The sequence below is a fragment of the Dasypus novemcinctus genome, chromosome 1, assembly GCF_030445035.2.
Source record: "Dasypus novemcinctus isolate mDasNov1 chromosome 1, mDasNov1.1.hap2, whole genome shotgun sequence".
Taxonomy (NCBI): Eukaryota; Metazoa; Chordata; class Mammalia; order Cingulata; family Dasypodidae; genus Dasypus; species Dasypus novemcinctus.
The window spans coordinates 135,112,038-135,137,879 of NC_080673.1; the positions used below are offsets into that span (position 1 = coordinate 135,112,038).

At 40.1% G+C, this 25,842-nt stretch overlaps 1 protein-coding gene across 10 annotated transcripts in view; it reads right to left on the reverse strand.

The window, feature by feature from the left end:
- The window catches only part of SLC4A4 (solute carrier family 4 member 4), a 445,649-nt gene that overhangs the window by 377,010 nt on the left and 42,797 nt on the right, over nucleotides 1–25,842 (reverse strand). For 4 of the 10 annotated variants that reach the window (XM_058297298.2, XM_071216116.1, XM_071216109.1 and 1 more), the window contains exon 2: nucleotides 12,557–12,630. In XM_058297298.2, the coding sequence (XP_058153281.1) occupies nucleotides 12,557–12,629 (73 nt within the window). In that variant the 5' untranslated portion in view covers nucleotide 12,630. The other 6 variants (XM_058297288.2, XM_058297285.2, XM_071216117.1 and 3 more) reach the window with 5 other exon arrangements.

The following is a 25,842-nucleotide window of genomic DNA, read 5'->3' on the forward strand; positions in this document are numbered from 1 at the left end:
CTATTTCTCTGTAAGGTGAGAACATTAAACTAAATTATCTCCAAGATCTACTGCAGTTCTAAAACTCCTATAACAGTTAGGAATATTTTAGTTGGTTAAGTGTAATGGTGCATATAAATAGGAAGGCGAAAGGTTTTCTACCTTCATCTCAGCTTCTTCCCAACTTCTCATGATGATAGTCTTCCCTGTAGGCACTCTTCAATCTACTTCAATTTGACTCCCACATAACATGCCACCCAAATCGCTAATGAAAGCCACCAATCACTTTCTTTTTGCAAAATCCAATGGTTACTTTTCAATCATCATCTTACATGACTTCTAGGCAGCATTCATCACTGTTGATCACTCACTCCTTGAACGTGCTCTTCTCTTGGCCTCAGATGTTCCAACCTCTTCATGGTTTTCCTTCTACTTCTACGACTACTCCTTCTAAATCACCAAATGTTGGCACTCACAGAGAGGCCCTTCCAGTCCTCTTCTCATTCTATTCTCTAAATCTGGGTACTGTCCATTCCTACAGTCTTAAATGCCAGCTATATGCCTAGGACTCCCAAATTTATATCTCCATCTCTGTCCTTTCTTCTTAGCTCCAGACATATTTAGCCAAGTTCCTGCCTGATAGTTCTATTTTAGTGTCTCACAGTTACTCAAACTCTATATGTTCAAAAGACCAAATTCCTATCATCCCCACCGCTTTTCCTCCAGTGCTCCCCATCTTACAAAATGGCACATGGATTTCCACAATTGCTCTCAGCAAATAATCCAGAAACAATCACCCCATCCACCCAACAGCAAGTCCTGGAAATTAAAGTCACTTGTCTCCATCTCTTTTGTCCCCACTCTAATCCAACCCAAATCATCTCCCATTTGATCCTCAGTAACAGTCTCCACACTTTTATCTTTGCCCTCCTCCTGTGCTCTCTCCATCCAGCAGCCAAAGGAAGGTTTTTAAAATATGTATCTGTCTTGTCACTGTCCTCTTAAAACCCTTCTTCAATGACTCCCCAGTTCACATTCAAATAAATCTTAAATCTTTAGCATTGCATAAATGGCCACGAATTATCTGGGCCCTACCCACCTCAAACCAGTCTATCCCTATTCACATACCCCATACACACTGGCTTTATTTCCATTTTTCAAATGAGCAAACCACTTTCTTGCCTCAGGGCCTTCACACATGTGTGCCTGGGATGTTTCCCCTCATTGTTCATCTAGCTGATTTTTGTTCATTCTTCAGGTCTCAACTCAATGTCACTTTGGGGGAGATATATTCCCTGATTTCTCATGTAAAGTCAGTCACACACACAATAAACTCTCTGTTATCTTATCAACTAGCCCTTTGTCCTGAAAGAGTGATCATGACCCTAACTGGAACATATTAGCAATTTTAATGATACCTGTAAGCTTAGAAAAACAATATTTTAGAGCCTATATCTACAGTGTTCCTTACCATTTTAATAAGTTTAAGGCAAAAAAGCAGTGTCCATTAGTTATATTTAAGTTATAATAGAAGAGCTAACATAAGTAATAAAATATCAATTTGTTAATTACCAGATATGAGCATTAACTTCAGCCTTAAATTGTTCTGTAGTCACAGCAACCACTGGCTACAAAACGTTTAGCATAAAGATAAATTGTGGGAGGGTTGGGAGAGGGAACAGGTGAACACGGGATTGGCAGGTATGTAGCTGAAAAGTACAGAGATGGGAATGCTCTTATGGCAATATGACAAGGAAGGGTTACAGTTTAGGGTGTTGGATGGGGGGATGGCATTTGAGAAAAGGCACACCTGGAGCAGGCTTCTAGGGAGTATGCGAATGATCATTTTGTCATAATGTGCTGTATCAGTGGGTGGAGACCCACATAATGAATGGGACGGAGTTGGACTCCCATCCTGGGTAGGACAGATATGTTTACAAACAGAAGGGCGGGAGTCTCTGGAGAGCAAGAGCAGCTCCTGACAGGGGAGGACAACCAGTGTGTCAAGCCTCAGTGTTGTTTCAAGTAACTATGAATCTTGTCATCCAAAGGATGAAGCCAGGGGTCGTCACAGGCCCTGAGGGGGGGGGAAGGGAGGAATAAAATAGATGGAACAAGGGGTATTTAATGGGCAATGGAAGTGTTCTACATGATCTTGTAATGATGGGCACAGGCCATGTTAAATATCATCAAAAGTTATAAAAGTTTACAGTCTGAAATGTAAACCATAATGCAGAACATTGACCATGGTTAGTAGCTATGTTTCACTATTTGTATATCAGTTGTAACAAAGGTACTATCCACATATAAAAAAGTATTAATATGGGAAGGGGAAAAAGGAGGAGGATGTTGGGTATATGGGAGTCCCCTGTATTCTGTATGTGACTTTACTGTGACCTATAACGTCTTTGAAAACAAAATGAAAAAATGTAAGATACTGGGGAATAAACAGAAGAAAATGTCACTCTACATACAGGACAATAGATATTATAGTGATGAAAGGCAAAATGTCAAAAAAATTTAAATAGGGAAGCGGACTTGGCCCAGTGGTTAGGGCATCCGTCTACCACATGGGAGGTCCGTGATTCAAACCCCGGGCCTCCTTGACCCGTGTGGAGCTGGCCCATGCGCAGTGCTGATGCGCGCAAGGAGTGCCGTGCCACGCAAGGGTGTCCCCCGCGTAGGGGAGCCCCATGCGCAAGGAGTGCGCCCCGTAAGGAGAGCTGCCCAGCGCCAAAGAAAGTGCAGTCTGCCTAAGAATGATGCCACCCACATGGAGAAATGGCACAAGATGACGCAACAAAAAGAAACACAGATTTCCATGCCGCTGACAGCAGAAGCGGACAAAGAAGACACAGCAAATAGACACAGAACAGACAACTGGGGTGGGGGGGAAGGGGAGAGAAATAAATAAATAAATAAATCTTAAAAAAAAAAATTTAAATATTTTTCATTATTATCCCAATCTTGTCATTTTATTTTTAGTTTTTAAATATCTATGCATTTTATTTCATATTTTTAAAACTATCATTATTATTTCATTCTCCTATTAACATATTTGGCTATTTTATTGACTTTATTTTGAAGAAGCTTTGGATCACAGAAGGGTTACAACTGGGGCAGGGGAGGATCATTGGTATGACATGTCAGTGGTGGGGGATACATGGGAGGAAGTTCACCTGGGCATACATATAAGGTATATAAATGTGTTCAAATGTTCATGGGGCATTGTCACAGTGGGTGGAAAATCACACAATAACAAAGAGAATATTGAATTCCCATCCTGGAGGGCTTTGCCTCATTTTCTAATAGAGAAGCAACAGTCCCCCAAGTACAGGGGCAATTCCTGGGTAAGGAGGATGGTCCATTGATGGGTTCTTGATATTGATGACTGTGCTTGTAAGCTTTTGCTTTTGCAATTGAAACTTAGCCTAGTGTTGTGGGATACCTAAGAGTTACCTCCTGAGAGCCTCCTTGTTGCTCAAGTGTGGCCTCTCTCTAAGCCAAACTCACATATAAATGTGAGCATGGGACATGCTCCTGGTGATGAGCCTCCCTGGCACCAAGGGATTACTACCAAGCACCAACTAGCAAAGGAGCTGGAAAAAGACCTCGAATAAAAGGGGGAAAAGGCAAAGACAAGTGAGTTTATACAGCCAAGAGATTTCAAAGAGAGTCAGGAGGTTATCCCAGAGGTAACACTTACGCACATCTCAGCAGGATCTCACAGCCTGCCAAAAGTGGATACTACCCGAAATAGTGGGGCTCCTGAAGGCTGTAGAGACATCCAGGTCCTATGGTCAGAGTAGAGAGCTCCAGAGTTTGGTGCCTTGCCAGTGTGCCCTACTTTGGCGTTTGTGCTTCTGAGAGTGAGAGAGTTGAACTCTCTCCACATGGCTCATCTATCCCTTCTATTTAAACCTATACTTGGTGCTGGAGTTTGTAGGTATAAGTCCAAGAGATTGGAATCTTTGGGCCGTCCATGTGCCAGCTGGGCCCTGAGCCTTAGCAGAGTTGCAACACCTATTCTCCAGTTCATTGGACTCACTCAGGACAATCACCATACCAAGAAAATGAGAGAGCCTACAATTGCAAGCAAGAGAGTCCCATCCATCAGTTGTATGGAATCGAAGCCCTCTCTCAATTAGAGGTGGAGTGGACATCACCATCCCAGAAGCCTCAGGATTGGGAAATGGACTTACTGGTATCGTACTATAGAGTTACTGTGACTCTAGCAATGGAAGAAATTACAAAATTGATGTGGAGGCAGTGGTCACTAGAGGTTCTAGGGGCAGGGAGGGGGGAAAACAGGTATAATATAGGGGCCTTTTTGGGACTTGGGAATCGCCCTAAATGACTTTGAAATGACAGATACAGGACACTTTATATCTTCCCATAACATGCAGAATTGCGAGGGAGAGAGTGTAAGCTACAATGCGAACTATGTGAACTAAGGTCCATGGCTCAGATACATTTATCAATTGCAATGCAATTGCAATGAACATGCCACACTAATGAAGGATGTTGCTTATGTGTGAGGGTGTGGGAGGTGTGGGGAGTGGGGCAAATGGGAATCCCCATAATTTTTATGTAGCATGTATGTAATCTAAGTATCTTTTAAAATATATATATTTTATTTTTTTAAAAAAAGATAAATTGCATGCAGGGAATTTACCCAAGGGAGATAGTATCTTGAATTTACAGGGTTTGCCGTGGGGATTTCAAATTACTTCACTTGTATTCCTAGAAAAACTAGGAGATAGGGAAGAGCAAGTACTATTTCTTTGTATGAGTAACTGAAATTGAGAAATTAAGTAATTGTCAAGCATTCACAGCAAATTTATTTTTCAGGTGCTATTATCCAAGAATCCTTAGAGCATCTCTAGTAAGTGGCTAAGGAAATAGGTAACACTAACTGCAATTTGCATGAAGAAAACACAATCACCAGAGGGTGATGACCTGTCTTTGTCACCCAGAAAGTCAGTAGTATAGCCAGGAATAGAAAGTTCCTGAGACTCCTGGTTCATCACTATGTTCTCTAAACTATAACACAGACTGAATAGAAGTGAGTAGTCTGAAAAATCACATTTAATTTGCCAAATACATATATCCATTGGATACAACCATGAGCTTTCCTTGTATGTCTAAGGCATTTTCTTTATTTTTCAGTAGGGATCAAATTACTTAACAGAAAATTTAATAATCAACAGCGAATTGGGTAGTGATTTAACCAATCTCTAAATATGCAGTTCTGGCCCAGTAAAACTGATGTATTGGCCAATAATACTAAAACTCAAAACCTATTTTGATTTTCAGACTTTTTGGCTTTGGTAAAAGTTATTATGCCTTCCACCCTGAAAATAATCGGTAAAATAATCTCTCAAGAGTTTTAAGCAGAGTCTGTTCTCCATTCAAAGTCAACAAAGTATAAAGAAAGGTGAACACATTGGACATAGCATTTAAGATATCTTACTTCTAATTCTAACTATGAAAAAGTAAAACCAATCACCCAGATATTAAAAGCTTTTCCAGCTATTCAGAGAAGGGAACTATTTGAGTCATCTCTACTGCTGATTCAAAGGATGTCACTCACCGCCCTTCCTCACCTTTCATCCCACCTAACAAGCAGCAGATTCAGGGTACAATGTTTGGAACCTCCTGCCATGTCAGGCTCCCACCTCAGTCCCCTACATGCTATCAGCCATAAAGTAAAATAAAATAGAGCAAAATAAAATGAATCTCACCATAAGCTCACCACAGCAACAAAAGGATCTCAAATTGTCTTTACTACATTTTTATTCCACTGACCCTCATCAATCCCAGTTCTCAATTCCCCCAGTGATCAGAACTTTGTGATGAAAAGGATGGAGAAATACTTAGTTCAGGAAAGAAATATAGTATTCCTATACTGTTGCATAATCTCATTTAATTGTCACATAAATTACATAATTCCAATAGTTAGTAACTTATCAAAAAAGATAATTAGTCTATGCTGCAGAGGGGAAAAATATCTGTAAGTATGTATGTACGTAGGTATGTACATGTGTGTTGAATCTTCACTGGTGGAAAAACACTACAAACTTGAATCATTTTTATAAAAGAAGTAATTTTGTAGGCTTTGTTAGACAGTGGGCAAGCATTTGTATTTTACCCTGTATACAATTACAGTTAATAAATGTCTTTTTGGAAAATAAGAGACAATTTAACAAATTAGAGACAGTATCAGAGCCATCTAACCATAAAAATTAGGTCCCATGCCCAGAGCTTAAAGGGAATCAGAGTAAGTCCAAAGAGAAATGGACAGTAGGCTTTGAGGTAAATTTCATTTGGCCATTCCAGCTTGACTTTTCCAGTATAAGAAGCAATAGGCAAGCAAGGTTAGGGAGGCAAAGAGTAAATACTAGTAGAAATGAATTAAGTAAAAAAGTTCAAATGTTTAGGTCTCTTAGAATTTTTGAAGTAATTATCACTGAAAATTAATCACTGAATAATGATCATTGAAAATAATCACTGAAAATTATTGGTAGAGTGAAAATCACTGGATCAAATCAGAAAGAAAGAGTTGAAAGTGATACATTATAATGTACCCTTCTTCCTAATGCCAGGTACAACAGCAATACAGGTTTTGGGTAACTATAGAAATAGTTCTATGGTGAAAGGCATATTCTATTCATCAAGTTTTATAGACAGAGAAACCAAAAATCCAAAAATCCAAAAATCCAAAAAACCAAAAATCCTTCATTTATGTAGCATTCTACAGTAGAACAAGTTCTAAACTTCTATACTTAAACACATGTTCAGTCAACTTTGCTTTATGAACATGAATAAGACAAATGACAGAGACTCCATATGTGTGTGTGTACCAACAATGTATCTCACAAATGTGCCTAGATACAAAACCTCTAAAAAGAGACTAATTCTACGGACAAAAATTCTGCACATATATATGTTCAGAATTTCTGGATCCTTGAAAAAATCCAAGTACCAAGCTCAACTCTTATGGATTATTGCATTTAAAAATGTAGACACCAAAGACCGGAAATGCCTTAAAGAGGACTTTAAACCCATATTATACTTCTAGAGAGTTTTCTACAGTCAGAAAACTCTGGGAAGGAAGGCTTGATTCTAGTTTCCAAAGACCATGGAATTATCATCAGATTTCCTTAAAGCCCAAGAACTCTGTATACAAATAACATTTAACTTCACTGACACAGCAAGAGGTGTTGGGCAGCTACAGAGCTAAGTGCTGTGTGCTTTAGAACCTCTGGCAGGCTTTCAGCTGGGGCCACGGAGAACACGGAAACAGAAGCAGGGAGTTGGGGAAGGCCTGTATGGACACAACCTGCTCTGGGAAACCTAAGTTGCTATTCAGGTGTCAACCTTTAAACGCCCCCCTGCATTTCTTCACAGTTTTCCAATGTGTGGATTCACTTTCTTTTAAGAAGCATTTTCCTGCAGCAGTATTTGCCCAAGAGTTTCCTCTTACACACTGTTTCTGAGCAATTAGCGAGAACAGCAGAGAAGAGGTCAGCAAAGTGCAACCGGACACTTATATGCAGCACTCAGAATAGCCCCAGCCCTTATTTGGCCCCACCCTTCCCATCTGATAGGTTTCATTCACTACTTCTTGGCAGTTGGGTTTTTCACCATTGTAATTATTAACAAATGTCTACCCGGCACCACTTTTTTTTTTTAGAATACTACCTCTTCCAATACCCATGAACAGATCATCTTAATATCCTCTAGTGAAAAAAACGTTTAAGTCATTATGATTTCATGTCTGTAAAATGTTGAGATCCTGACCTCAGAAAAGACAAAAGTTACTACTACATCATTTTAGACTTTCTCTTCAAAAGATAAAGTAGAAGGGAAAAGGATAAGGCAGAGGTGTTTATGGGTTTACATTTATAAATGTATAAATGATATAAACATATTAATGATCTTTGCTATAGGATCTTTAAAAAGGAGTAATGCCAAGAATAAGATTAGATCATCTTATTTGAGTAACTGTAATAAGAGAACTAAGTTTCTAACTAAAAATTTAAACAAAGATTTAAAGGATTTTTTAAAATTCATTCTACATATGCTTCATTATTAGGTTATGCCTTATATTCATTTATCAATTCTTTTATCAAACAAATATTTAGTGAAGGTCTACTGTGTTCCAGACCATGTCCCACATTTTCATTTTATTTCCCTAAAGAAAATTCTACTATAAATTTCATACAATTTCAACAATACTCTCTCTCTTAACATCCATCAGTAGACATGGGAATTTGTAGAATTATTCTTCCTTTAGGAAAGACTGGGAGCTCACTTCCTAATGAACTTAGTTTTGAATGGAGGAGGAAAACCACCACAATATATCAAAATAGCTTTAAGAGGGCACCGATCAAGCTTCAGAAACCAAGACGTGTTTCGGCCAATATTGTCTTGCTGTACTTTATGTTTCCTGAGTCGTTGTTCTGGACTTGATGTGAAGAAAAGGCCACTCCTCATGAAGCAAGAATTGCCAAGGCCTGTTGGGGAGTTACCTAGCTTTACAGAGCCAAGGCCTTATCTCAAAGGATAAGGTGGAGTTTGTACTTTTCCCCTATTGCAAAATATAAGAATATTAAGTAATCTGTTTATATCAAACAGATTCAAAATCCTGGCTAACTGAATTTTTTAAGGATAAAAATCCATAGGATTTCCTTCTATTTGGAAAAAGCTACCTGGGACTAAGACCTTTCTCAACCTTGTTCACCCAACAAAATTTGGCAACTTCTCTCATCTAAGTGTGTTTGAAATGAAAACCGACTAGATGTTTTCATGGTTGCTGTTTCAGGGTCATTTTGGTAACATCAATTTGCCACCTGCAGACCAATTATGTGGATACACAAGATTGGGCTGGAGCTGGAGCCTTTGATAAGAAACAAATATGACACCCCTATGATATCTGAAGTACTGAAAATTTTTAAAAGAGTTTAACCACCTTACCCACTCCATCTATAAAGGTTAGCTTTTACAAAACCTGAGATAGTATAAAATAACCAATGAAAGCAGAGAGATAAAAATTTCTATTTATTTTAAAGATTAAAACTGGCACTGTTGCCTTGATAAAGAGTACCTCTTTAAACCATTAACACAAACATACACAAGCAAAACTAAGTGAAAATAAGGTTTAAGTCTTTAAAGATACAACACATAGATAGATCTACTATTTAAACAGATGATGACTCCTCTTCTGACTCACTCTATTCTCAGTGAGTTTTGCAGTTGATGATTTTCTATTGGGTTTTTTAAAACATGGATTAAATGTCATGCCACCCACTGCAAGTAGAGTTGAACAAGGTGAACCAAGGGTTTGGTTTGAAGTCTCAGTCTCCCTCTCCTTTCTCAGAACTACAACATTAGAAGGGATTTGGCTTTTCCTGCCGTCCAGCTGAATCCAGCCACTCCAAATTAGAGAACCCTGAGAAGAACTTTTAAAACATGAACATGTCAAAACAACTAGAACTATATATATAGAACCTCAGTCCCCGAAACAGTCACTTATTGGGAGCACTCTTATTTTTGTAAATTCTTCTTTAAAAAAGCAGAGTTTTATTTTAAGTTTACTTTTGCCAAGACTTAGTGCCACAATATACTTCAACCATGTTTATCTTAGAAGCCAGAGAAATAACTACTTGGAAAAAGGGAAACATAATTGATAGTATAAATATAAGATGTGCCAGCTCCCTGCTCTTTGGATTTCTAATTCTTTAAACAGCAGTTACTTCTTACCCCAACTGTGCTGGAAACATAGCTACTTCAAAACAGAGATAACAGTTTGCTTTCCTTCAAATATATCCTCTTCTATTCACTTAAGGGTATGAGATGAATATATGTCCTTCCCACTCCAAATGTGAAACTTTATTAGAGTTTCTGACAATCGAGTTACCTGTTTCTTCATTCTGAAGCACTGGGATCATGGGTGAGCCATCAAACTTATGTCCATTTCAACATCTTTACCCTTCCACTTAGAACTACTATAAAGTTTAGGATCCCCACCAGATGGAGCTCGGTGAGAAAATGGCAAGGTCACATGGGAGGGCCCTCAACTAGAATGATTCCTAATTATAGTTTTAAGATTTCTACTGTAGAAGAGGCTGCACTGTTGGCAGTTCTCCACCAAGGATGACACCATAAGGAATCATCCCATAGGGCTTTAGGATTCAACAGTAGGCACCTAAACATACCTTGAAAGAAATGCAATCAGTTTAGGTTCCAATCAACATGAAAGGTAATCATTAAAATAGAGGTCTTTTCAGAATGGGGAGAACAATAAAATCCACCTGGCAAGTTTAATCATCACAAAGCCAAACAAACCTCTTGAATTTTACAGATGTTTCTACCATCCTTGACTGTCTTTTTGTTTCTCCTTAAAGACACCTGCTATAGATATGTGTACTATTCATTTACATTGGTCTCTTAATTTTGTGCTTGAAAATCAAGGGAAATGCTTCAGGAAATAAACTTCTTTTTTAGCCATGTCCTCAAAGGAAGGCCAGAGAAGCCCCAATTTAGTGAGGCCCAGCCTACAATCTCTGCATGATATGTCTTCCAATGGTTCTTTTTTTTTTTTTAAGAAACTTTAGATTACATAAATGTTACATAAAAAATATAGAGATTTCCATATGCCCACTTCCTCCCCTTCCCACAGTTTCCCACATTAACAACATCCTTTATTAGGGTGGTACATACATCAATTCTAAAATTGATGAACACATATTGAAGCAGTGCCACTAACCATGGATTACAGTTTAAATTACAGTTTACACTCTGACCCATGCCATTTTGTAAGTTATGACAAAATATATAATGGCATACATCCATCAATGATAAAAGTTCTCTCATTGCTAGAATAACAGTAAGTCTATAGTATAATAATAGTTAGTCAAAGCTTTAAGAAACCTGTGTCCAATATTCTATGGCAGTAGGGTGCAGTCAATTCCTACAGACCTTATAAACCCAAGAAGTGATTTACATCTCCTGAGAACTTAACTAGAATGTTATTCTCGAGGAAAAAACACATACACACACACAGAGTATATCACATTCCCAGAAGTACTCAAGCTTTCTCACTGATTTTTCTACTTTAATTGTCCTAAGAAAACTATAGGGTATTTGCTCAAAACAACATTATTTCTTACATCCATAGGCTATAACTGTTAACTTTCTTATCCTGTCATTGGCACTAGGACAGTGACAGTTACCACAATGGAGATTTAACATTGTGGATTAAAAGGATCTTAGGACAAAAGTTTTTCTATTTGGCTCTCAACAACTTAACATTTTCCCACAGCCATGTTGTAAAAGTTCAAGGAACTCATAAAACAGTATGAAAGAAAATACTGTAGTTTCCTTTTTCCTAAGAAACTTAGGCATCAAATTCTTATTAGTCAGACTCAAGACCTCAAATGTGGGAAGTAGAGAGTTCGAGAGGTAAAGGAAGGCAAGCAGTGGTCAGGGTAGAGCAACCCTGCAATCCTACATGGTCAGAAGAAACTTGCTAAGAAAGCATGGGAAACAATATAAATGCTACTCTCTTAACACTATTCCAAGGAGCACAAGAGCATCACCTGCCCAGAACCTGGTGTTCAGTCTGGGTGAAGAATCACTCCAGAGCACATAATACCTGCCCTTTTCTTTCCAGACCTAACTCTCTGGTCCAAGTTTTTGTAGGCACTAAATGCTTACCAAGTGACAGAAATCAAACTAGAGTCTTCAGAACACATATGAGCTCTTAGGTGATTTTAAAGGCTGTAGTCACCTGTAAGCTTCATTTAACTTTATGAATATTCCCAGAAACCTGATTTTTTTTAAATGTCATTATAAATATTAATATCTTGCATATCTGTGATGTCTTCATATGGTTACTTCAATAAATAGTAATTAATCCCTACATTATTACTATCAATAAATAGTATTATTCTCAAATTATTGATAAGTCAAGAGACAAGGGAAGGGAAGGCACAATGAAATCATAATAGCACCAGCTAAAATATAACACTTATTTGGCTTTATCACGGGCCCTGGGAACATTAACAGAAGAGGTCCTGGAGGTTTTTAAATAAAGAAGGCTTGTCCATCTTTTTCACAGGACTCATCAATGATTACCACTCTTAATATCCTCAGCTTAGGTCCATTTTTTTCTGCAACATTTTTTTTGTAACATCCATTATAGATGATTACAAGGTACTGCCAAATACATTTATATAAAGCTAGCGCTTCCTTGAGTTAGTCATTGGAACGTGGTTAATATTAACTGGCAAAATATTTATTTTTGAAGGAGAGGAACAGCCAAAATAGGCATCTGCTTCAAAATAAGACCCTTTTATACTGCATAGGACCACACTGCTTCTGTTTCTGATGGTCCAATGAAGTTCTTAAAACTGCGTTCTGTGTTGAAGCAAAATGTGGATATAAATGAAACTCCATTGAAAGGTTTTTTTTACTTTAAAAATATAAGATATAAACATGCATAAATGCCATTATCTACAGATACACATGTATATGTATATACACTTTCCCAGACCCATAAAGCTCAGCTCACCTTCTACTTCTTCTTCATCACAGACATGCTTAAGAAAGGAAGCCCCTCTGTCCAAGACGGCTTCATCCTCCATCCTATAGTAATAAAAAAGAAAAAAAGAATGCTCAGACTTCTCCTGGAGTGTGCCACTTGAAGCAGCCCAGCTTCTGGGCAGGTTAACCTGCAAGCTGTTGTTCATGTTAACAGGGCAGAGTCACTCCTCCTTTGGTATCTGCTACTCCTTCACGCAGCTCCTCTCAACTGGTGCTTGAAATATGCCGGTCCCACATAGCTTCAGTTCTAACCTTGAGAGGACACCCACATGGACAGGTGAGAGACAATAATCCCAACCTCTAGGCTGGATGTTGAGGATTATCCCCTCTGAGGTTTGCAAGAAAAGAAAAAGATGAAAGCAAAAAAAAAAAAAAAAAAAAAATACCAAGAGAGGAAGTTTGGTGTGTCTGGAGCGCTCGTGATGATCGCTTGTGGAAATCCAGCTTCAGTGCTTAGCTCTTTAAACACCCACTGCATAAAACTGTATACCCTCACACACACACATGCACACCCACCCACACGCAGAAAGCGACAGGGAGTTAGTCTAGTGCACAGTGGGAGCCTAGCTTCCAGCCAGCCTCTTAATACCAGCACAGCCCAGTATTCTATGTTGAGTGGCAAGCTTTGAGTCACATGTTGGCCTTACGGAAATCTGACATCTGAGGATTATCCAGCCACCCGACTTCAGCAATAGTCACATATACATGCCACCCATTCATTCACTGTCCACATTCTTATCACACGTCTCTCTCTATGTAGATCTGTCCTGTTAACTCTTCCCTGAAGGGCACAAAGTTCTTCATTTTGTAACCACATTATGCTGTCCTCCTGTCTCCTTACATAATAGGATCTACTCTGCAATTTCATATGCTAAATAAGACCTCAGAATCCATCCAAGTAATGACAGCGTTTTTACGGTTTCCTGATGCCAAACATGTTTCCAGTTTATAATATGAGTTAAGATTTATTTCCATACTCTGTGGCTCCTTTTCATTGCATTAGCTTTGATATACAGAATTCCATGAACTCTATTTATAGTGAAAGCAGAAAGAAAATCCTGAATTGCTCAAATGCTGCCTGTGTAGTACCGATCTAGAAACAAAGAACTTTCTCTGGGGACAGCTGCTCTATGTCATACCGTACATAAGCCCTGCCAGGGAACCAAATGTTCACTCTGTATTCTATTCATCCAATTATATGCTCAGGCATTGAACATTGTAGGTCTGTTTTCCATATTGTCTGTATTGCTTATTCGTGTGCTCCAGATATTTGTTATAATCTATGTGGATGTGCACTGAATTCAATTTTCCTCCTTTCTATTTTAGGGGCATATCTATCTCACAAAGCAATCGTCATAGCATAAAACATCAGAAATTTGCATCAAGTAGATTTAGGTTTAAAAATCTAGTTCTACTATTTAGTCGTTGTGTCACCTGGAGGCAAGTATTTAACTTCTTTTAACCTCAGTTTTTCCATCTATAAAATTGAGAGTAATGGTATTAACCTTGCAGGATTGCTTTGAGATTCAAATTAGGTTGCAGACATGAAAACACTCAATGCAGTGCTTAGCACAGACTGACTGCATGTTTAATAAATGTAAGTTTCCTTCTTCTTTTCTTCTTTCTTTTTCACCCTGCCCAACTATTGGTGGACAATGTGATTATGAAACATTACCTTAGGACACTTGCAGAATTTCTTCTTTCAGAGATATGGGCCTTGTATGCAGTAGCTCATCCCGATTCATACCTGTTTCCTTCTCTATCCTCAAACTAAACACGTAAAACTAAATGCAAACAAGCTATGGGTTAACCATCAGGATTTTAATGGAAAAGAGAATGCTCTGAAGACTTGAGAGTTCAAATCCATTATCAGCCTCTATGAGCCTCAGATGTCACCCTGGTTCACATAAGGATTATGCATTATTAACATATTCATTAATTCAGCAAATATTTATTTTGTGTCTACTATGCTCTGGAACTCTCCAGCAAGAGGAGAATACATCTTTGAATAAGACAGACAAGGTTCCTAACAAACTAATAATAAATAGAGGAACAAGGAAATCTCAGATAGCATTAATGTGGCATGGAAAATAAAATGGGTCGGAGGGCTGCTTGCTAGAGAGGGACTCCAATAAGGCTTCTGAGGAGGTGACATCTGAACAGAGGCAAGAATGGTAAGCAATCAGCCATGTGAGGATGTGGGGGCAAAGGAATAGCAAGTGCAAAGGCCCCAGAGTGGGACCAAAATTAGCATGTTCCAGGAACAGAAACGAGGTCAGTGTAGTTGGCCAGAAAGACAGAGGCTAATGGGAGGAGATGCTGCTGTAGAGAATCAAAAAGCCACGCAGGCCATGATAAGGTCTCAGAATTTTATTCTAAGTGTTATGGGAGCCACTGAAGGGTTTAAAGATAGGAACCAACTTAAACTGTTTTACCTTTTAAAAGATCACTCTGACTGCTGTGTGAAAAATGGATTGTCAGGGGCAAGAGAAACTAGGAAGCTATTACAGGCATCCCGAGAAAGCTGTAGAAGAAACAGGTTGTTGGAAAGAAATCAAGAGTTTCCATTTGAGGAGCAGTATAGCTCGGTGGCTAAGTACCTGTTTTGCATGTATGAGGTCCTGGGTTCAATCCCCTGGTACCCCTTTAAAAGAAAAAAAAGTTCCCATTTGACCACCTTAAGGTTCATGTGCAAAAGGAGATGTCACGTACACAGTTAGATAAATCAATTCTCAATTTTTGTGGGTCCTGTATTTGCAAATTCATCTACTCCAAGAATTTATTTGTAGCCCCAAAATCAGTATTCACTGGGATTTGGCAGTCATTTGCAGACATGTGCAGAACGCCACAAAATTTGAATCACCCGATGTGCATGTTCCCAGCTGAGGCTGAACAAGGCAACGCTCTGCCTTCTTATTTCAGCTCTCATACTATAAACAAGTGTCCTTTTCACAGTCTATTTAGTACCACGTTTTTCAGAGTTTTGCACTAATTGTTGGTGATTTCGCTGTTTAAAATGACACTCAAGCTCAGTGCTGAAGTGCTGTTTAGTGTTCCAAAACACAAGAAGACTGTGATGTGCCTTCTGGAAAAAAAATATGTGTGTCAGATAAGCTTTGTTCAGGCACAAGTTATAGTGCTGTTGACTGAGTTCAATATTAACAGCACTGGTGAACTTATTTCCAAAAACAGGTATCTTAAAGAAGTCGTCTTTAAACAGGAACACATCTAAAACAAGGTTACTTACTGATTGGCTGATGAAAATGTTGTGGCCATAGGCTCTCAGGAACTGAACCCTGTATTGCCCTAGGGACAATGGTTTAGTATTCACTAATTCAATGTTCGGGGTTATTTTTTGGCCCATAACTAACACAAATAGCAAGAATCTACTGTATCAGAGTCAGGTTCAGGAGGTTTCAGGGTTGGAGATAAAAATTTAGGAATCACTGAATAAAGTTGAGTGAACTATTACCACATAAGGTCATCCAGGAAGAGAAAGTAGACATAGAGCAGTAGAAAGGGCCTAAGACAAAGCACTGGGGAACGTCAACATTTACAAGCAGAGCGGAGGAAGAAGACAGTCCATGAGGTAAGAGGAAATCTAGGCAAGAATCACGTCAAAGAAATAAAAAAAAAGGCAGAGCTCTGCTACTGAAAGGCTGAGAAAGAAGAAGACAAAGAAATAGAGCGGGCTTGACAATTTGGACAATCCCTACTTCTCTGTTCTCTTTCTCAGCCTCTCAGTAGCTCAGCTCTTGGAGACATGGAAAAGGTTGGTGACCTTGACCAAGAAGCATAGGAACACAGTGCTAGACACACCCTTTTCTCTTTCCTGCTCTCTTCCATTCAGATTCAATAAATATTTACCAAGTGCCTACTATGTGCCAGGTATACATCTAGACAGTATAGATAAGTGATGAGCAAGACACAAAGGTCCCTGCCACTGTGGAGATTACATTTTAGTGTAATTCTGTATACCTCATCAAAGACGGTTTCCCCTACAAAGCTAGGAGATTGGTCCAAAGCACAAGAATCCATCAGTAATACAGCCTTCAAAGATAAGGATGACAGCTTAATGAGGAAATTTTCTTTAAAAACCTCAGAAGAACAACAAAATCCTGGAGCCCTGCACTAGCACACACACATCAACAGCACGGTTTCTCCTTTGGAAGACAAAAAGTAGTTGTTTCTCCTCAGAACTAACCCTTTCCAGGCCTGTCAGCTTACAGAATCCAATGCAATTTCATGTAGAACATCATTTCTGCACCTGCCATTAACCAAGTTGGTCCTAGAGTCTTCTGGTGTCTTTTAATGTATTTCCTAAATAAAGGGTTAGTCTTAGCACCTAAGTTCTACCCCAAATTTCAAGAAACAGCCAAGGGGAAGTAAAGGAAGAAACCCAGTCACAATTTGAGGGGCAGGGAGAAAAGCTGGTGCGACAGAGCCCTCGTTACAGGTTGAGCAAATGATTCATGTTCCATCTGAGTTTGAGAGTAAGAATAACGATTGGTGCATTCCTTGGCTCTTTGATACATAGCTCACATTCCCTCCAAGGCTATACAATGCAATTAGAAACTCAGTTCTTTCTGATGGACAATGGAGAGCGTCTGAAAGCAGCCTCTTCCCTGTAGGAAAAGAAAAAGAGGGAACACTGCAAACTGAAAATATACAACCTGCACATCCACAGTTGCCTTTCCCAGGGCAGCCCTCACTCTTCCTGGAGAGCAAGTCCAGTATGGCACACATGGACTTCTGCACAGAGTACAAAGATTAAGTGGCTTTTTTCCATGTTTACCCCACAACTGTCAATTATTTGAGTTGTGTTTTCTCCCTAAAATCCTTCCCAGAGTTGCTTACTATTATTAGTAAGGTGGAAAATATCCTCTAAAATGACTGTCCGACCCCATCAGTTTTTCCTCCTATGGGTTGGAAGAAAATAACTCATCTAGTCACTAATCAGGCCCCCAAACCCATTCACAAAATATTCCTTTTGCACAGTCTGCATTTGCAGGAAAGAAAGAAGGGCAGGAGCATGCTTCTAAACAGTTCCCTGGATTGCTAAGATCGCCAGCATGAGGCAAAGTTCAGAATAGATTTGGAAGCTTCTCACAAGCATCACGGGGATAAGGGTCAGGTCAGTCAGTATAAAATCCACTCAGAGCTAATACTGGTTCCTTCATCAGGGGCCTCTGACGGTAGTAGATAAACCCCTTTTACCGAAGTCCACACCCACAATAGGATTTTTCTTATTCTCCAGTATTCTGGGACAGCAAAACGACTTAACTCTAATACATGTCCAATCTGATGCCAAACAAACCAGCTTTCACCAGCCGGTCCTAATCACTGAGCAGGCTTGTAAGGGTGACTTAAGCCCGGCACGAAAAATATTTGTGCAAAACTGTCAGCCATTGGGCCTTGGGCACCCATTTACATTCCACCCCTCTGAGTCCCCACCCCCAGAGCCCTCGCCAACTGCCAACGTGCTCACTAGCTAGTCCACACAGCACAAGCAGCTGCCGCTCAGGCAGTCAGCATGTGGCAGGCTGCCAGCACACCAGTTTCAGAATGCAAGCCTGTCCCTGTCACAGTGCTGCTAAAGGTTGAAGGTCTTCGGGTGTGGAGACCTTAGATTCGCCTCAACTGCCCTCCCACCTCCCTTCTAGTCTCTCCCCTTTTATACCTCCCGTGATAGCATTTCACTCATCTCTATGGTAATAGCATCTGGTTTCAGGGTTATAACATTATACAGCACAAGTCTCCTCCTGACCCAAGGCTTTTGCCAAAGGATGCACTAGCAAAAGGGCTGCTGCTTAAGATGGAACCACCTGTTTCCTTCCCACCCCTGGACCACGGCTGTGCTGTGAGCTGTAGGGTCACAGCAACGGCAGTGTTCAATCCCGACGGAGCAGAAAAAAAGACTTTCCGACTTTGGGACATGAGCTGGTGTGGAGAGGATCCACTCTGGGATTTGCAGCCCTGCCCTCGCAGCACCAGCCCCCCTCTCCTCTACCCCTGCTTCTCTGGGTGACTAGGCTGCACTGGGATCAAGTTAATAGCTGGACCTTCCGACTACTTTCAAAAAGGCATTAAGAGAATGGCCAGCTAGGGAGCAGAATCGCACCATTTTTTCACATGCCCACTCCGGAATCTGACCGTTGGTTCTTTCCCTGCATACTGCCTAATGTTTATTCTTTAACCACGTAGTTAAACTCATCCCACTTTATCCTCCCTAGCTTGATCTATTTACGACATCTAGTGACCCCCATAATCTCTCTCTTTACAACAGCTTTCCTGTGCACAGCAAATGTTTAAACAGTTCTTTACACAAATGCCCTCACACACACTGAAGTGACGCACACCGGGAGTGGACAAATACTAGGAAGTGAAGAGTTTTATTATTATTAACCACTGCTGCCATGAAAATTACATTTACAGTTTGCATAAGGGCCTTTACGTGAGCACTAAGGCATTAATCTCAAGTCTCAGAGCTCCACAGCAGGTTGTCCCAGCTCTTTAGCTGGTCTTCGATCAGATGGGAGGCAAAAGCTAATGTTTCCGCAGGTATTCTTCAGGCACTACACAGAGTGCAAAATCAGTACTGATATCTAAAATTATACACTCATATACACATTTCAGAGTACTATTCCCCATTCAAGTCACTTCTAAAAGTTGGGGAACTGTTTTCATTACAAACTGTTTGCAAACATGGTGTTTTCTTTCAAACATCTTTAAATGTCCCAGCATTTTACTGGCGCTTTTGCTGTTTGTTATAAACTCTGCTGTTCACACTTTTTAACAGACCTAAAGAACAATATTAATTCTCCAAGCCACAGGCGACAGAGCAGAGGGATCTGAATGGCTGCAAAGTGCACTGCCATCTTTTGGCAGCATGTGTTCACTACAGGGAACTGTAGGGAGAGGACGGAGGAGAAACTGCAACCATTCCCTTTAAAACGTACAAGTGCCCCGTGAGGGCTCACAGGAAGTAAGAGAAGAATGCAGTTGTACAGGGTACAGAAGCTCTGGACATACATTGGTGCAGCCAACCTGACAAGGCGTGACTAACGGCAGAGGTGACTCCCTCAGATCATACTGCAACAAAGTGCTGTAAATCCCCTTCGCAGAGTTCAGGAGCGCCCTAATCGGCCTGGAAATTTACACAGGCGCAGGGCCAGGGAAGGCCAGGGAGAAATGTGTGTCAGCCGCACATGAAATCAGGCTGCAGCCTGGATTAAAGTTGAAAATGCAGCCCAGAACAGGATCGCGCCAAACATAATTCTGGATTTATGAACTGTATTAAAAGTTCATTTGCACTCTTGGGCATTTATCCCAGAAAAATGAAAATTTATATTCACACAAAAACCTGAGCGAATGTTCACAGCAGCTTTCTTTGTAAGAGCCAAAAGCTGAAATTAGCCCAGATGTCCTTCAACAAGTGACTAAACTACGATATGTACATACCGTGGAATATTACTCAGCACTAAAAAGGAACAAACTATCGATAAACACAACAAATTGAATGGCTCTCCAGGGGATTATGCTGGGTGAAAATGCCAATCCAAAAAGATTACACACTATATGATTCCATTTTTATAACACTTTTCAGATGACAACATTTTTAAAATGAAGGCCAGATTATTGGGGGAGGGGGAGGTAGATGCCATTATAAAAGGGCAACACAAGGGATCCTTGTAACTATTGAGGGTCTTAATTACGGTGGTGGATATATGAACCTACACAGCTGATAAAATTGTATAGAATTTATACATCCACTATACACAAACACAGACAAATGAGTACAAGTGAAACTGCAGAAATGTGAAGACGTTCGGTGAATTGCATCCTTGCCAATATCCTTCCAATTGTGACACTGTACTACAGTTTTGCAAAATGGGAAAAGGTGGGCAAAGTATAAAAGGAATCAGTCAGTATTATTTCTTACAGTTTGATGTGAATCTACCGTTATCACAATTTTTCAAAAGTTCCTTTGTAAATTCATTTTTTTACCTTCCTTCTTGAAACATTACTTTACATGGTGGTCAGGTATATATACAGAATCAGGCAGAACTGAGTGCAAATTCCAGATCGGCCCTTCAGCAACTGGGCAACCTTGGGAAAGTTCATTAAACTCTCACTTCAGTGTCTTTTTTTACTTCTTTTCCCTTCCCTCCATGCCCTGCCCCTCCCACTGTCTCTCTCTGTGTCCATTCACATTCTTCTGTGTCCACTCATATTCTTGTCAGCAGCACCGGGAATTTGTGTCCCTTTTTGTTGCATCATCTCGCAGCTTCAGCGCTCCGTGTACGCGGCACCACTCCTGCACAGGCTGCACTTTTTCATGCGGGGAGGCTCTCCTCGAGGGGCGCACTCCTTGCACATGGGGCTCACCTAAAAGGGGAAATCCCTGCATGACATAGCACTCCTTGCGTACGTCAGCACTGCATGTGGGCCAGCTTGCCACATGGGTCAGGAGGTCCTGGGTTTGAACCCTGGACCTCCTATATGGTAGGCAGATGCTCTATCAGTTGAGCCAAATCCACTTCCCTCAGGATCTTTTAAAATGAGTCTTAAATAATTCACGAGTTCGGAAAGAGTTCAAATAAATTCCTGGAGTAAATAAATTCAATTGATTTTAGGTGACTCTAAATCTTAGATTCCTAGAGCCCAGAGAATATAACAGAGTATTAACAGTCCTTAGGGCCTGAAGCATAATAGATGAAAGGTGAAATTGCTGGCAGGATATTTAAGTGCTGAAAAAGGAATGTTCCTCTACATCCACAGTCACACTCTTCAATTTTGTTGTGTTTTTTTTTACTTTTTTTTCTTATTTCTTACCCCTTCACCTCACACATCCCCGACCCCTCCCAATTGTCTGCTCTCTGTGTCCATTTGCTGTGTGTTCTTCTGTGTCTGTTGTATTCTCATTAGGTGGCTCTGGGAACCCATCCTGGGACTTTTTGGAGTGGGAGAGAGGCTATTGTTCTCTTGCTCCACCTCAGCTCCCTAGTTGCTGCATCTCATATTGTCTCTTCTCTGTCTCTCTCTTTCATTATATCCTCTTGCTGTGTCAGCTCTCCTTGTGGGTGGCACCACTCTTGGGCAGTCTGCCCTCCTGTGTGGGGCTGCACTCCTTGCGAAGGGGCCAGTCCTTGTGCACCCCCGTACAGGGCGACACTCCTTGCACGCAGCAGCACTCCACATGAGCCAGCTAGCCACACAGGCCAGGAGGCCCTGGGTATCAAACTCTGGACCTCCTATATGGTAGGCAGAAGCCCTATCCATTGAGCCATATCCACTTCCCTTCAACTTTGTTCTTAAATGAGCCTTCCCATGCTCTTCCCCTACCATCTGAGCTGCTTCTGACCAGGGTTCTACTATCGAACACAGCAGCCCACTCCTAACTAAAAAGTTAATCACTTTGCCCTTTGAATGTTTTCTCAGAGGTTCCTTTTTGTTGTTGTTTGTGTGTGTGTGTGTGTGTGTGTGTGTTTAACTTCCGGGGCTAGAAAAAGAGAATTCCTTCCAAACTCTTTCAATTGCCCCTCTTCAAAAGCTTTGGAGGGAACAGGCAAGATGAAATGACTGGATATGCTCCAAGTGAGAAGCCAAAGTGGAAGACAGCAGTTGGGAAGATCCATTCTCTCTGCCTTCTTCCTCTCCACCCCAGTTCTTTAGCCAATGGTCAGATGAGGACCAGCAGCAGGATAAGGAAGGAAGAGGAAAGGGAGGAAATGGAATATCCCATATGGTAATAATGGGGAGAAAGTGGGTATCTACAGGGGAAAGCCCATCCTGCCCAGCAGATGTCAGTCAAAGGGAAGCCAACATGTTTAGGCTCAGCAACAGAGGGCATGGTATCTGGACTCCCACCTGCCTTCCCATGAATAGTGTCTAACTGGTCTCCCTGGCTCCAGACTCACTCCTCTCTAATCTATTCACTTATAAAACACAATTTGATATCATTCTCCTTTTAAAAATTATTCAGTGGTTCTTTGTTATATAGAAGATGTACAAGATGAAGTCCAAATTACTCAACATGGAATTTATGGCTTGAAAGAAGCTTTCCTTTCTATATTCAGCTCCTACCATCCCCTTGCCATACTATTCCCTGAACAGGCATCATGCCTTTATGTACAGGCTGCTTCCTCAATTAACATGTCATCTTAGTTAACCCATTCTTCAAGACCCAACTTAAACCTCTCCTGAACCCTCTCTACATTCTCAGTCACATCTTCCCCCAAGCACAGCTATGCTCTATCCTCCATTCTTCATTCTTCATTGGCTCCCTCTTCTCATACAGCATGTATTACACTGCATCATCATCATCATAATTTAATCTCATTCAACTGTACTTGGACACATCCTGGTTGGCCTACCCACTGTATTAAGAGCCCTTTGAAGGCAAGTATCCTCTTTTTACCTCAGGTTCCAAGCACAGTCACTGCATACAATAAGTCCTCATTAAAATGTGGAAGAATGAATGAATGAATGAACAGACCAGTGAGGAATGGGTCCAGTGAAGGCATATATATATTTATCATGAAGTGAATCTCTAAGGTTAAAGAAATTGAATGTATTTTTCACACAATCTGGACCCATACAAGCAAGCTGGTATTCAACAGAAGAAACAATTTGTTCCAAAGCTAGAGGGGCAAAATGGCTTTGTTGTACCCACTGAGAGATGTTATGTCTGTGGATGAATTACAGGATTTTTCCAGGATAATTTTAACTACAAAATTTTCTCCTTACAGGCTAACTCAAGAATATAACCCTTCAGATGGGCTGAAACTTCACTGTCATATGTTGTGGCTGAACTAAATTCAATTAAGAATTTCCCCGTGTTTGCTTTTAAAAAGAGAACAAAAAGAGGTACCTGGACTTGCCACACAGTAGGTGCTAAAAAAATATTTGTTCAAGGAATATGTGAAAGAATTAACTAAAAATTAAATTGCAGCATAAATTGCTTAGAAAATCCAGAAGAAGCTTGAGAAGTTGTAAGAAAGCTCAAACTTGTCCTTCAGGCTGGATTAGAAACTGAACAAATAAATAAAACCCTGTAATGTATTTGGGTAAGACTATAATGAAGCTGGGTGGTAGCCACCTGCAGAGAAAATCAGGATTTGAAATGTCAGTATAAACCTTAAACTCTGGAAGTTTTGGCTTAACCTTACATTTGTACGTAAGCAGTGGTCAACACTAACTTGTACAGAAATAGCACAGATAAATAAAATCCACAGTTAATTTATACATGCCATTTTAGTCTGTGATTTTGCATACATTTATTGTGGATTTTACAGCTATTACAGATCAGTTCCAGATTGGCAGGCAGATGGGGACCTGAGGGCAGGAGTTTGTTCCAGGGCACAGAGCTGGGAGTCAGCTGGTAGTACTTGATCAGGTAAACCTCTGACATATCCACCTCCAATATACAGAAGTAACATGGGAGAAAGGCCTTCCTTTCCTACCTCTACCCAATATAGCAGCCATACTGTTCATATCTTCCATCCTGAGCCACCACACCTGCTGGCAGAGATGAGGCCCCTAGAATTTTACTGAGTGTTTGTTATGAGCCAGGCAGTATGCTAATCACCAGAAATACATTCTTTCATTCATGATGCTGGTAGATTTTGTCTGAATTGCACACTAAAAGGGCAGGACTGAAGGTTCTAGCTAAAGGATTTCAACCCCTGTAACAATATACAGACTGATATCTGAGATTCTCATCATCTATTAATAAAAACAATTCACATTTTTAAAACGCTACATACCAGGCATTGTGCATTTAAACATTTTAAATGGATTATTTAATTAAATCCTCACAATAACCACACAAGGGAAGTACTCTTCACAGCCCCACTTCAGAGTTGTAATTTGAAATAATTTGCCCAAGGTCACAGAGAAAGCGTGAAGAGAAGACTGGACAGGTGTTCTAACTCAGCAGAAGTCTACAATTTTAACCATTCTACCATACTCCCACATAATTAAATAACCCATGACCAAGAGAGTTTACCTGTAAGGTTTTATTTTAATGCTTAACCGAAACATGTCTTCTTACAATTTCAAATTATATAGTTTACATCCACCTATTCCCCTACCTTTCTAACAAGACATTCATAATTAATGTCTTTACTTTTTTTGGCAAACATTTATGTAGACCTTACTATGGTCAGTCACTGTTTTAAGTGCTTTATAAATACTAACTCTTTAAATTCTCACAAGAATCCAATGAGGGATTTGCTATTTTTATCATCATCATCTCTGAGACACAAAAAGATGAAGTAACTTGCCTAAGGTCACACAGCTAATAGGTGACAAAGTCAGGATTTGAATCCAGACAGCCTGACTCTAAAATCTGTCCTCTTAATGACTCTATGTCAAACTGCCACTCTTTCCCTGGTTTGTTTGATCTGTCCCAAATATTAAACAAACCTTTGGCAAAAGAGCAGACTCATCTGAGCACCTAAAGAGACTAACAGACCCTTGATATTCAGGAAACATATACCCTACCTACCACATTTTGCAAATGCCCAAATTCATAAATATCACAGTAGCACATAGTCTCCATTATAAAATATCTGAATTATAAACTTATGAAAGTTTCTGAATACTCAAGGGAGAGAAGGAAATCAGGATGGCCTTAGGTGTAGGGCTGGGCCACCCACTGGACTCAGTCTGGGCTCATCTACAGAAGCACAAGCCATTATGTCGGGTGACCCTTCACTGTCGCCAGCAAATAGCTGAAATCACAATTTTTAGATATGCACACTCTAAGGTTCTACTGTACCAACGGCCAGAGAGCGCATCTCTCACCACGTGGTCCATACCGAGAAACAACTTTTATCTCACATAACTTTATGAGCACTGTTCAGTACCATGCCAACATTGAAAACACTTCTCCAGTTTATTTCCTCTTACTAAAATGTCTCTTTTCACAATACTGTTCTAAGTTTATCTTTTATTTTCCCTCAAGGAATCTTTCAGTGTATACTTGTGATCAAATTCTCCAGAGTATATTTAATTGGTTAAATCATTCACTCATTCACTTAACCAATTTATTGAGTGTCTCTATTTGTAGGCATTATTCTAGGTGCTAAGGATAAGGCCATGGTGAAAAACAGACAATAAGATAAAAAGGTAAATTTTATAGTATAGTAATTGCATAGGAGGTGATAGTGCTATGAGGGGAAACATTAGAAAGAAAGAAAGAGGTTTAGGGAGTTGGGTAGAACTGGGAAGGGGATGCAATTTTGAATG